Here is a 14,794-nt window from a genome sequence, read left to right on the forward strand (position 1 = left end):
GGTCTTGAACGGTTTGTTACTTTGTCAATGCTCCAAATTTCTCGCATATTACCTTCCAAAAACCCGATCCATTATACAAAGGAAACGAATTCCAAGCCCAACTGATTTATTGCCAAGCTAAATCTAGCTTATTGAAAGATGGTATTGATTTAGACAGTCTCCCACGTGGAGCCGTTTTTCATAAACCGAACGGTAAATCCCTGGGGACCAGTTTTTCTCGTTCCATCGCCGACACTTGCACTTCATGAGCTGGAAAAATCCAACTTTTCCTCTGCGATAAGAGAGTGGAACCAACGTGTGCGCAAAAGGAGTAAATAAATGGCACGTTGTTAGCATTTTTTGCGAATAAATAATATTCGGGATTTGTTTTCAATTTTGCGACAGTGGAGTGAGTTTCGGACCTGGGTTATCTGTGTGTTTATGCTCGAGTGAATTGAAAAAGAAAGGTTGTTTTTGGAGGAATGAGGATTTAAGTTTTACAGTGGATGCCATAATGGTGTAGTGAGACAACTGTCAGTTACACGTTTGGTAGATCTACCTGATTCTTGCAAACAGAACTTATTATAGCGGTTTTATGATATTTCAATCTTAAGCCATAATGGCAGACTTTGAACCAAACGTCTTTATTTTTCAATTCATTCCGAAAAAAAAATTGAGGATACCTTCCTCCCGTCTATTGCTTTTAATCGTCGCCCATTAAAATTGTGTAATTTTCGGGCATATTCTCAAGTGGCGTCTCGACGTCGTCGTCCGTGTGCCATCAATTCGTCCTGTAATTAAACGCACATAATACTGCAATTTATTTGGCTCAGGCAAGAAAAAAAGCCTCACCATACACTCAACCGTCATGGTTTTAACGAGGGGTCGCTCAGAGGAGGAAAAAACCTCTTCTCCTAGGAGTGATCAGGATAATTCCGATTAACAAGATTGTGAATTACGCTTTTTCCTTTTGAAATTTGAGTGAAACAAGCAACAGCAAAAAAAAAGCCTCTGACATAAATAAGATTTTACGACGGTTCGCCATAACGGAAGGAATTCAAATGAGATTGATTTAATTACTCGGGCTCGCTTTCTTCTTGACGGCCCCGCCGATGTCCACGCCGCGAAACCAGAGTGGAAAAATTTTATTCGAATTTTATCGTCCGTGGTTAATGAGACTCATCCCAGTAGGCCTCCTTAGCCGGGCGAAAAAAAGGATCAATCTAATTTGATTAATGTCAAAACATTTCCGCGCGGACAAAGTAGGCTTTTCCGCCATCTAGGGGACAACCAGTACCACGTGCGTAATTAAAAATTCCTTTTCAAATCGCGCAAATTACGACCGGTTGCGGGATTAAATGAAGACGTTTTATTCTGTCCTCTAGAGGACAGTAGCGTACGACCACGTGGTGGAATGTCTGTTTTGTGCGGCAGTAAAAGTGGTTTATTGTTGACATTAAAATAGTTGTGGACAGCTTGAAGCACGGTGATCTAAGATGATTCATCTAGGACCCAAAAGTTTTAAAAAAGAGATTTTTGGCACGTAGAAGTTCTTCTATGTCTAGTTCTGTGTCATTATTTTCTCAATCTGCCAAACTGTCAATCTATTGTCTACTTTGGCAGTTTAAAAAAGCATGTATTATTCCCAATTTCGGAAACTGTCAAAGGTGCCATAATGAAAACATAAAATTTCCTTTGAAAAAGTGACAAAAATTGCGACCATCTGCTCCGAAGCGGCATCTTAGAAGTAGCTCCTTAACCTTTTTTTACCCATTCCGTCACGGGGTGACATCTGATCTGCTCCGGGTAGTCACTGATTTGCATTTAACCCCTTTCTTTGTACCCTAATTTGGGCATGACAAAAGGGGTTATTTTAAATTGCGAAAAAAAAGTTCCAGTGACACTGCTTTTTTAATAAATTGAAAAAATATCAAACAAAATAAGTTCATATCAGGATCGCAAAGATAAAAAAAAAGCAGAGTAGCTGTCACAACAATGTGCCGTCAGAGGCACTCGGGAATGTTGTGTTTAATATCGCAGTTTCTCATAACCTAATTGTAAACAAATAACACCTTTCCTCGCGGAAAGACATCGTTCCAGAAATCACCGGCAAATCCACGCCACGCCAACCGGATTATTTGCTTTTAATTTGCTCTTCCGCGACGGCAAATCCAGGCAGGCTTAGGACTTGTCATGTAGGAAAGACGGCGCGACGTCACGGTGTGGCGTGCGGTATGTTTATTAATGACTTGTCATTAAAGTAAACATAATCATCTCACTTTTGACGTTTTGCCTTTTCTCCGGCGGATTCAGCGAGTGATAGACGATATGTGATTAGGAGTGAGGGCGAAATGAAGTGATAATCTAGGGCTTTTGTTGAGGGTGGAGAGAGCAAATAGGTTGTATTAGACAACGTTTTTGAAGGTTTTGGTTTCAAGTCAAGAGTATACTTGGTGGATAAAGTTATTGTTAGAGGTCTTTATAATTATGGTGTAGTATTGAAGTGGTGTCATCTGTCAATCGGTCAAACTTTCAATATTTCAAATTGTCAATATGTCAAACTGTCAATATGCCAAACTATCAATATGTTAAACTGTCATAATGTCAATATGTCAAACTGTCAACATGTCAAACTGTCAATCTGGCAATTTGAACGCGTACACGCACAATCATAATCCGACCATTTTATTGATTTGCGAGTATTTCTCAAAGAATTTATCGCAAATTCACTGAATCTGACGTGTGGCATCTGAACATATTCTTGAATAAGTTTGGTTTTGACGCAAACTGAATGTTTTTAGATGAGGGTGTAGTTTCCATCTCCACAATAGTTTTCTTTCAAAAGTATCCTCATTTACATAAATTAATTCGTTCTTTGATGTAGTTTTCCTTATATGTATGTGCTCTTAAAATTATTCATTACTACGCATCTCGAACCGATATAAAGCAAATCCCAAATTGAAGAATAATAACTCTCGGCTTTTCTTGCTCAAAACTGTCATCTTTTGTTGGGCAAAATCTTCCTAACCTAGCAAAACCCCACCGAAATAGGGAGGAAAAATCGAGAGGGATTTACTTCCGATTTATCTCCACTGTAATATTGATGAAAGAAAAGCAATATCTGGCGGCTTTGGAGCGCACAATTTCGCGTACCGGAGTGCACGTTTTGGCACAAATATATCGGTGATTTTTAAAATTTAAAATGAAATATTACCTCGCAGATAATGCTTCCCATCTCTTTCAACCTTGCCGAGCTGGCCAACATCTCCCATCAAAGATTATCCCCTCGCGCGGCGGCATCATCTTTCAACAATGGGCCAGGGATTTCTTTTTTTGCTAGATTTTGCACCATCAAAGGACGGGGGGAAACCACCAGCAGAGCAGCACCAGAAAGGATGTACATTATCGTAAAATTTAATAGATTTGTCCTGAATTCGTAATTGAATTCCTTTCCGCTACCGTGAGCACGTGGTTGAAGAAGTTTTTAAACGTGGCTACACGATAAAATGGAACTAGGCGGTTTTTGTTTCTGACGGAATTTCTGACGTCAAGTTTGACAGATGTCGAGTTAAAACATTGTTTTTTTAAATACTATGCAAACCACCGACAATTTAAAATTTAGAGTGTATCGCCACCGATTTTCACCGAAGCCGCGAATCGACGCACTTTCCCCAGTAAAAAGTCAACCAGGAAATGCTTATTATTTATTCTTTTGAGTGCCGGGTAGAAAATCCACCGTTCCGCGTCTTCCGGCCTTCCGGTGGTTCTGACAGGGGCGCGGAAAATCCTCACGATTGTCTCTGAATTGGCGCGGTGTGGAGCAGGCAATATTGTCCAGATTTATTGATGGAAATCATGAAAATAAAATTTGGAAATAAATGAGTGGGGAACGAACGCTTATTGGGCAATAAACGTAATCAATTTTTTGAGTGTCACTCCCCTGCTGGGACGTTTTTTTCGAGGAAGCCTAAAGTGGGTAAGGAACTCATTAACTGGAAATTTGGAAATTTAAGTCTAGTTTAAGACGTTGCGGAAGAGCGTCTTTCTGTAAATAAGAAACGAAAAGAAACAAAATTGAAAAAAGTTTTGTCGAGTGGTTGATTAAAATGAGTTGAGCTTTCTCACAATTTGCCTTTTTAAATGTTTTATCTAATCTAATCTAATCTAATCTAATCTAATCTAATCAGACCCTAGCGCAGCCAATCTTTCGAAGGGATCCTGGAGAGTGCCTTAGGTTAGATGACGCCTAGCAGTTTTTTTTTGCAAACAAACAAATGTCACAGTTTAGTTTACGCTTTTTTGCTAGAAAGATAACGATTTTTTAACAAAACTGTTTTCCGTTTTCAATGATCCAAAGCCCGTAAAAAAAGCAATTTTCTCAAAGATAAATGTCATTCAAAGCCGCTCGTTTGCGACGATACACCACCACGTGTGTAAATAATATTTCCTCAATTTTTCACATTTTCAATTTTATTTATGTCCCCCTTCGAGACAATCACAGCAGGCCGCACGAACGCCCGAACAATACACCCATTTATGAGATCCTGGTGCGTGAGCAAAAATGATGAGTGATATGTGATGCGTGACGAGTGCTTTAACTCACTCACTCACACGCACCCATAATGTCCCACACGCGTCAGCAGTCAACCTTTCCGCAACCAAAAAAGTACAACGATACGAAAAAAAATCACTTGTGTTTACATGTTTTGACAGTTCGATTTCAATTTCGCTTCCGATGCGATGCCCGGATGGATGGGTGACCGACCGTCCGTCGGTCAAGGTTCGGAGACGTCGGAGAAAAGGCGGAAGATTCTCCGAGCGTACGCTTCATTGAGCCGTTGATTGATTATTATCGGTTAATGATCTGTGCCTGGGGACGGTACGGGAAGAACTCAGGGGTGTTTTTGTCATCAATAAGGTTTGTCGTGTAGTATGATGTGTGGCGTGGATGAGCATCATTGGAATTGGAAGGGGATAGAACGGTGATTCAAGGGTCTTTAGGTGAACAGTTTATGGAAGTTCATTTGAAGTTAGTAGAGTACACAGAAAAAAATATTTCTGTAAATTTACATTATTTATCATGTACCAAAAGGTATCATGATAAATGATGTATATTTACATTAGGTTCATTGGAAATTTACATTATATTCATTGGAAATTTACATTAGTTTTGAAAATTTACATTAGTTTTGGAATTTACATTAGTTTTGAATTTACATTAGTTCAAATCAACTAATTCTGATTGGCCAATGGGAATGAGAAGCTCGACTTGGATTGCAGTAGGAAAAGGGTGTGGCCTATTATCTATTTTAAAATGAGGGAAGCGGGCAGCAAAAGGAAATTGTAATTTTTAAAAGTTGTTTCACAGGTAGGGGACGCTTTCTCGTCGACGGCCAAATGGAATAACGCTGGACTGGAATCGAACGGACGACGGGTAGAATGTTCGGTGTTACTGCTGCTACCCGCTGCCGACTGAGCCATCTTCGCATTTTATAAACGAGCGGCTAAAGCATCAACTTGTTCAGGGCGAGGCTCATGCAGTTGGCCAGCGAAGTATGAGAGCGATAGAAAGAGAACCAAATGTAACTATTTTTAGTTCGGGTAGTTTTGAAGTCAACGTTTGGCAGAAATACATTGGATATATGATTTACATTAAATAGGAATTTACAGGAAGCCGAACACGGGTAGAAATTCATCAGATTTGAGTTTCCATGCTCAACGTTTCCATTAGATTCATGATTTACATTAGATTTAGATTTACATTGGAGTAATTTCCATGACTTTTTACTCTTTACATCATATTTCAACATTCCATTGAGTGAGTTTACATAAGAAACAGTAATTACGTGCTGTGTAAATTTACATATTTTTTTCTGTGTAGAGTAGAGTAGAGTAGAGTAGAGTAGAGTAGAGTAGAGTAGAGTAGAGTAGAGTAGAGTAGAGTAGAGTAGAGTAGAGTAGAGTAGAGTAGAGTAGAGTAGAGTAGAGTATTAGGATTACCTTTCTAAGGAATTTGGATTTTCACAGCAGATGCGTATTTGACAGAAAGGATATATTCGAAATTTTATTAGTAACAGTGTAACTATAACGACTAGTGGTCTAAAGGCTCTTACTTGGCCTTCTCCTTGCTGAGGATCGAGTAGTATGAAAACGCGCCCTTCATGATCGATATGAACGTTCCCATGTTCAACGGCATCAGGATTCCGTGCAGGGCCGCGTCAGGCTGAGCGTTAGCCAGCAAGAACTTGAACGCCTTTTGATCCGTCAAAGGGAGCTTGTACCAATCGATCGCGTAGATCGCATCCGGCAGGCTATCGTTCTCGATCAGCAGCGTGTTGCCGAAGAAGCAGTGGACCAGCACGGAGAACGTCCCGGCGAGCATGAGCGCGTTGGCCGAGTTGAACAGATCCTCGGCGATCACGTTCAGACAGGAGCACACGATGCCACCACAGGTCACAAACACCGAAAGGTAGACGATCGCTGCCTTGCGCTGCAAAAGCCGGATGTAGTCCTTGGTAGAGGCGTGAAGGTAGATGATTTCACCGAGGGATTCGTGGACGGTGTCCGGCTTGACAGACGGGTCATTGATCTGCTCGTTCAGATCTTCCAGCTTGATCTTCAGGGCTCGAATCTGACAGCAAGCGGACATGATCCCGATGATCAGCGAGGAACATTGCGCGATCAGGACATGCTGGGCAATGCCGACCATTAAAAGCTGGATCAGGAAGGTCACCCAGTACAACTTGTTGGTATCGGGCACCAGGTGAGGAATGGTAGCTGGTATCGGTAGATTATACTTACCCGGATCGGGCAGAATCGCTGGAAGCAAAAAGTACGAGAACGTCGACATGTACACACCGTACAGGAACTTGCAGAACATGATGTTCCGTTCGTAGTACTCGTCAAACAACGCGGAGATCTTCACCGACTTGTACATAGATCTTCGGCTTGAAACGTCTTTCATCAGCGCGACCCACGCCTTCCGGTTTACGATGATCTCCACCAGTCCGAACCAGGCATCGAGTCCAGCGACCAGTACGGATATTCCCTCGAAGACCAGGTTGAACGAATCCGTATGCTGCAGCATGAAGCTCAAGTCCATGTACGGAAAGAAGGAAATCGAAACCAGCGTCAAGAATGTCAGCAAATTTGGGCGCCAATTTTCCTCAAAAATGTCCGCACCCACGATCCGCAGAGAACGGCGGACGAGCGACAGCACGGCAAGGAACTTGGCGTCTTCCATCGCGGATTGGATATGTATTGAAATTTACTGACGGATGTCTTTATAACGAGTTCGCGAAATCTATTTCCGATCATGAGTCAGCGAGACTGCTGAAATCTGCAGAAAGCAGCTGGAAACTTTCTCATGACCACTGGATAGGAACCAATTCCGGGTAAACGATTCTTGTGAATTGTTGGTAATTTCTCAGTTGCAAGTAAAGGAAAATTTTCAACTTCCCAGAAAGAGTTGAAGGTCGGAACAATTCAACGTGTTCCGAATGAGTGTAATTCCACAAACCCTTTTCGCTCGGTTGACTTCTTCAGAGATTCCCGAATTAATCGGCCCATAAACCGCGGGCGCTGATCCGCGGCAGACCCCGTCCCGCGGAATCTCCGATAAGGGCGCGCGAGTTACGAGCTCGATTATCGGCCCCGTTGGCCGCTTAAATTATCCCTCGGAAACTCATGCTGATTAAAAGGATTTCAGAATGTGATTTGCACCAGTTTCGCTTTCGAGACTGATAAAGCCATAAAAGCTGAGAGGCCTGATGGCTACGTAAATTTTGGCCGGAAAAAGGGTTATCTCGCGGGGGGTTTTTAATTTATTCGATGAAAGTCCGGGAGTTTAGCGGTGCGGAACCGCGAAAGAGCAACGCTGGATGTTTGTTTTATTTATTTGTGTTAATTAACTTTGTGATCCTTTACGAGAAAGAGGAGGATGGGCAGGATGCTGCGCTGCAAAAACAGCAGGCTATATATTTCCGACGCTAGAAATCCTAAAAATGTGTTAATTATTACGGAAGCTGGTGTGATTCATTCCGGGGGCTAGGGGGTTATACAAAACACTAATAACTAAAATGATTTTTTTTGTTCTAAAAAAAAAACTGAATTTTTGCAGTTTGGAAAAGTTTTCAAAAAATTTCCTACAGAAGATTTTAAATCTATTTTTGCAATTCTTTAAAATGTAAAAAAAAAAACAAATAATATTTACAGCGCCGTACCTAGGGGTTGGCGCAGTTGGCGACCGCCAAGGGCGCAAGCCCTTTGGGGGGCGCCGAAATCGGTGATTGTACTTATTTTTAATGTCAGTTATAACATCCTCATTAGGAATTTAAAAGAGAAAGGGCGCCAAAATATAAAGTATAACTACAAATTACTAGATAATTTCGTTAAGCATATAATAAAAAATGATTTAGGGGCGTCAATATCAATTGTATGAATATTTCTACCGAAGTGTTCTTGAAAATTTACATTTAATGCTAAATTTAATTTGTCATCAAAGAAGGGGCAGGGCGCTGAAGTGGCAGATAGATCAAGGAGTTATAAAAGAGCTTTTCAAAATTAATACAGCGTTAAAGTTTAGACAGTTATACAATGAAGTTTAAGCCATACTTTCCAGACTGAAATATTGTCCAACTGTATGTTTTTTTCACGTTGTTGTCATATTTTGAACTTCTTTAAAATAGAAATTATTTCTAGATTTTTTTAAGTAGTCCTATAAACCAAATTTAGACTTTTTGCTTTTTGAGTGTTTTTCAAAGCGCCTTGAATCAGAGGTATCAAGAAACATCCAAAAAGCTAAAAATGAATATTTTGTTTATAGGATAGAACCTTTAAAAATACTCTAGATTTTAGCATTGAAACACATAATTTTTGTTTTAAAATTTAGACTTTTTCAGCACTATTTTCCTTTTATAAGCAACTTCGTGCATTGAAATTTGCCTACGCTTTTTCGAAATACTAGAGTTTTGAAATAGGAAAACTGCTGTAAATTTTCACCAATAAAATCAACAATATATTTTCAAGAAAAAAAATGTTCTACAGAACACACAAGCTTCTCTGAATCTCATTCTCTATTTTTAGCTTAACCGGTGTTGGCAAATTTCTACACACTTAGATTTTTCACAATTTATTGATTAATAGCGTGGCTCACGGTTATATGAAAAAGACAAAAGTATTCAATTTCGAACGTCTATACCGGAATTTTAGAGCAATATGGCCCCAAAAGCTAGCCTGAATTTTTGAGCGTACACAGCAAAAAATCCGATGGTAAAATCGCATGCAAAAGCATGCACATCACCTTTGTGAGCAAAAGCATGTAATATTGTATGCGAAAACGTGTACATAATAAGCATGTACAAAAGAAAAATAAATTGTTATTTCGCCAAAATGTACACACTTACTTTTTTAATCGTCTTAAAAGCTCTGACAATGAGAAACTATTTAGAACTTTATTTTCAGAAAAAATAGTTTCAGTTAAAACCAAACAAATAGGAAATATTCATACATACAGCAAAAAAAAGTAGTAATCCAGCTGCGTGTAAAAGGCCTGGGTGTAAAATGAATTTTGCATTATTTTATGAAATTTTATGTAATATTACACCCTGAAATATGTAGCCCTGGAAACCTACTTGACCGAAATATCAAGCTCATATATGCGTTTATCCTTAGTGTTGCGCCAGTCCTTAGTGTTGATGTTTGGGTTTGAATCCCGTCGGTTGCAATTTTTTTTTTTGTTTGCAAAAAATGTACATGCAGTGTGTAATATTAAGTGTTTATTTTGACGAAGGTGATGTGCATGCTTTTGCATGCGATTTTACCATTGGATTTTTTGCTTTGAAGCTTTGTTTAAAAACAAACAATTTTCTAGAATATGGAATTAAATTTTATGAATTAAAAATAAATTTAAAAAATATCAATGAAAAAAAATCAACAAACAACATAATTTAACAAAATAAAAAACATAAAATATATTCCAGACATAGTATGGGCGAATCTATAAAAATAATAAAAATTATTTATCTTCATATTTTTCACCAATTATTATTATAATTAAAATAAGTTTCATCATGAATTGCGCTGCATTTTGAATGATCATTAATTGATTTTGACGGAATTCGGTTCTGCCGCTGCATGTTGAAAAATTATACTTATTATTTTTCATAATTTTGAAGAAGGATTTTTTTCTAATTACACCGAAATTAAAACTCATCAGGATTGAGTATTCAATTCTGTGCATTTGTCTGAAAAATAAATTAAGAAAAACAGAACCCTGCTATTATTATCGATTTTATGAAATCTGAGAAAATATTCAGCCAACTTAATTCCTTCAATAAATTTTCAATTCAAAAAAAAAAAAAAAAAAACGGAATCGACGTAACACCTTATAATGTGGCCCTCTTAAACCTTGCGGTTTCGTCAACGGATCCACAGGCGTGTATCGTTCTTTTTGCGACAAGACTCCGCCTCCCGGGTCTCCTAAGTGTGAAGGTATGGGCACGGGGAGAGGGCACCGAATACCTATATTTACACTTAGAATTTTTTGCGTCCGCCCCGGGATTCGAACCGGCAACCTCTGGATTGTGAGTCCAGTGCGCGGTCCGATTGATCCACACAGGCAGACAATTTTCAATTCAACCTATCTCAAATCAATTTGAAAAATAAAACAATAAAAATACTGTGTTTATGATTTTAACCATCACAAGGTCTCCAATTGCAATTATACAATCAAAACTCATTGAGGCAATCATTGAAAAATAAAACCAGTTTATCAAAATGCTTGTAATTTTGGGTGGGGCGCCAAATTGATGATTCGCCAAGGGCGCCGTGGACCCAAGGTACGGCTCTGAATATTTAATAATAAAAAGTATAAGAAAAATAGTTTTCAAATTGAAAAACATTGAAAAGATCTTCATGCCAACTTAAAAATAGAATCTCAGCACAATTCAAACTTCAAAGCTTTAAGGAATCCTGAAAAACTAAAAAAATGCTTTGTTTATCTGTACATAAGTCTTTCTAAGTTCTATTCATGCAGTCCTCAAAATCGTTCCAAACCCACCACTCTTCCCAGCCGAAATTAAAAATTTACGATTAATTGCCCTCCGCAGCGGCGTAAATTCCCAAACTTTTCCCGCACCAGGAGGCTCCCATATCAGCCCAAACTAGCCAATAAATTATCACTCCCCGCGTTAGAAGCATCAGCATCCCGATAAATTATTCATTTTTTCTCGCATTCGATTCCACGTGTGTGTGTGTGGAACGGCGTCGCGACGCCACTCAACCGTTGAAACCGCGACGCTTCACGGCGGGGGTGCTCCGAGGCGTGAAAAAGAGCGCAAAATTTATCACTCAATGAAAGATAAAAACCACCTCCTCGCCACGCTCACAAGAGGAAACGGGTTTGAAATTCGAAAGTTACAGACGGCACACACGTGGGTCTGGGAGGGTGGGGTGGAAAAGGGTTAAACCACGTGTTTGCTCGTTGCCCTTTCGCCTCGTTAACCCCTTGGTTGAAATTTTTGGGTGGGAAATTAGAGGCAAAAAAAAGTACTACAAATGCCTTCACGAACTTCGCGTTCAGTATAATTAACAGTCGTGTTATCGAGATAAATGTATGCCTCTTTGCAAACAGTTGAAAATTCAACCTGTCAAATGACTGGCGCGAAAGAAGGAACACAAGCGGGAAAAGATGTGGGTGTCATGTTAGTCAAAGAGAAGCTGTCTGTCCTGGAGGCATTCGGCGTTAGTCGTTCAAGGAAGGAGGAAAGGCATTGCTTTACATATGAATTAGTTAAAACTTGGAATGAGGAGGCGTCATGTAGTCAGCATTTATTTGCTAAGCGTACGTTGTTTTTTTTGACTCATTATGTTGCAAAATTATACAGAATAGAACTATCGAGGAATTTTAACCTTTTTTGTCGAACGGTTGTTTAAAGCTCTCTCTTTGTTGTTCAGTTATTCATGCTGAACATTCTTAGGAATACATCAAACTATGAATTGCTGATAAACTACATTTTTTGAACCTGTTCAGAAAAGAATGTTGAATGAAATCGTAATGAAACTTATTTAAACTTTGTTCTGCAAACTTTTATTCCTCCAAATGATATAATCATAAATTCAATAAATAACTTAATCTAGTTTGGTCGAGAGAACAAATTTTTTATTGAAAATTTGTGCAAGCCAAAATTACATCGGGAAAAAAAATCCCCGGCATGGGAACCGGTTCATTTTGCGATGTAGCTTAATCGTTAAGAAGCGATAAAAGACATGCTAAATTTGATGAATTTTGTTGCCTAAATTGTCACATAATTTTTTTCTAAGTAAGTATAGTTTTGATTTTTCGGTTGAATCATAAACAATTTAAGGTAAATTTACTTATTTTATAATCTTCTTTCAGGTTTAGTGTTTGCGAGTGCCTCCAAAATTTCGTAGAAAATCAACACTTACATTGAAAAAACTCACAAAATCGATTTTTCACTACTAATAATCAATACATGCCCATTACCTACGTCAAAAAAGACACTTAAAATAACTCACTGCATGTATCCAGATTTTTAAGTGAGGATGGCGTTCGAATTGTGAACGCCCGAAATGTCAAAGTCATGCAGTGGTACCAACATTACGGAAAAAAGTGTGCCATGGCATGACAGACATTTTTTTTGTAATGTTGGTGCTACTGAGTGATTATGACATTTCGGACGTTCACAATTCGAACGCCATCTTCGCTTAAAAACCTGGATAGTTTTGGTAAACATATAAAAACATGCATCCGACGGGATTCAAGCCCGGCACCATCCGTAAGGACTGGCGCTTTAGCCCGATCGGCTATCGGATCGATGGAGAATGAAAAGGATAAGCTTGACATTTTGGTCAAGAATCAAGGTTTACCATTCTGATGGGCTACATATTTCAGGGTGTAAAATTACATAGAATTTCATAAATAAAATAATGTAACATTTTTACTACTATTTTGCAGTGTAGGAAAAAAGGATAACTTTAGGGGAAAAAATATTTAATTATTCAATTGGTATTTTGTGTACAATTCAGTTTCACATTATGTTTGTACAGCGTTCTTGTTCAAACTGAAATTTGATTATAAATATTTAATGTTTTTTAAAAGTATTTAATGTAATAATGTAATGTAATAATTATTTGAAGTATTTAAAGTATTTTAAGTATTTAAAGTATTTTAAGTATTTAAAGTATACAAAGTATTTAAAGTATTTAAAGTATTTAAAGTATTTAAAGTATTTAAAGTATTTAAAGTATTTAAAGTATTTAAAGTATTTAAAGTATTTAAAGTATTTAAAGTATTTAAAGAATTTAAAGTATTTTAAGTATTCAAAGTATTTAAAGTATTTAAAGTATTTAATGTACTTAAAGTATTTAAAGTATTTCAAGTATTTAAAGTATTTAAAGTATTTAAAGTATTTAAAGTATTTAAAGTATTTAAAGTATTTAAAGTATTTAAAGAATTTAAAGTATTTTAAGTATTCAAAGTATTTAAAGTATTTAAAGTATTTAATGTACTTAAAGTATTTAAAGTATTTCAAGTATTTAAAGTATTTAAAGTATTTAAAGTATTTAAAGTATTTAAAGTTTTAAAGTATTTAAAGTATTTAAAGTATTTAAAGTATTTAAAGTATTTAAAGTTTTAAAGTATTTAAAGTATTTAAAGTTTTAAAGTATTTAAAGTATTTAAATTATTTAAAGTATTTAAAGTATTTAAAGTATTTAAAGTATTTAAAGTATTTAAAGTATTTAAAGTATTTAAAGCATTTAAAGTTTTAAAGTATTTAAAGTATTTAAAGTATTTAAAGTTTTTAAAGTATTTAAAGTATTTAAAGTATTTAAAGTATTTAAAGTATTTAAAGTTTTAAAGTATTTAAAGTATTTAAAGTATTTAAAGTATTTAAAGTATTTAAAGTTTTAAAGTATTTTAATTATTTAAAGTTTTAAAGTATTTAAAGTATTTAAATTATTTAAAGTATTTAAAGTATTTAAAGTATTTAAAGTATTTAAAGTATTTAAAGTATTTAAAGTATTTAAAGTATTTAAAGTATTTTAAGTATTTAAAGTATTTAAAGTATTTAAAGTATTTAAAGTATTTAAAGTATTTAAAGTATTTAAAGTTTTAAAGTATTTAAAGTATTTAAATTATTTAAAGTATTTAAAGTATTTAAAGTATTTAAAGTATTTAAAGTATTTAAAGTATTTAAAGTATTTAAAGTATTTAAAGTATTTAATGTTTTATTTAAAGTAAAGTATTTAAAGTATTTAAAGTATTTAAAGTATTTAAAGTATTTAAAGTATTTAAAGTATTTAAAGTATTTAAAGTATTTAAAGTATTTAAAGTATTTAAAGTATTTAAAGTATTTAAAGTATTTAAAGTATTTAAAGTATTTAAAGTATTTAAAGTATTTAAAGTATTTAAAGTATTTAAAGTATTTAAAGTATTTAAGTATTTAAAGTATTTAAAGTATTTAAAGTATTTAAAGTATTTAAAGTATTTAAAGTATTTAAAGTATTTAAAGTATTTAAAGTATTTAAAGTTTTAAAGTATTTAAAGTATTTAAAGTATTTAAAGTATTTAAAGTATTTAAAGTATTTAAAGTATTTAAAGTATTTATAGTATTTAAAGTATTTAAAGTATTTAAAGTATTTAAAGTATTTAAAGTATTTAAAGTATTTAAAGTATTTAAAGTATTTAAAGTATTTAAAGTATTTAAAGTATTTAAAGTATTTAAAGTATTTAAAGTATTTAAAGTATTTAAAGTATTTAAAGTATTTAAAGTATTTAAAGTATTTAAAGTAT

At 35.6% G+C, this 14,794-nt stretch overlaps 1 protein-coding gene across 1 annotated transcript; it reads right to left on the minus strand.

Moving 5' to 3' along the window:
- Nucleotides 1–6,032: 6,032 nt before the first annotated feature.
- Nucleotides 6,033–7,222, minus strand: LOC6047475. Its single transcript, XM_038248104.1, has one exon. The coding sequence runs from the start codon at nucleotides 7,220–7,222 to the stop codon at nucleotides 6,089–6,091; it is 1,134 nt and encodes a 377-aa protein (XP_038104032.1). The 3' UTR covers nucleotides 6,033–6,088.
- Between the last annotated feature and the right edge of the window lie 7,572 nt (nucleotides 7,223–14,794).

Source organism: Culex quinquefasciatus, chromosome 1 (assembly GCF_015732765.1).
Source record: "Culex quinquefasciatus strain JHB chromosome 1, VPISU_Cqui_1.0_pri_paternal, whole genome shotgun sequence".
Lineage (NCBI taxonomy): Eukaryota > Metazoa > Arthropoda > Insecta > Diptera > Culicidae > Culex > Culex quinquefasciatus.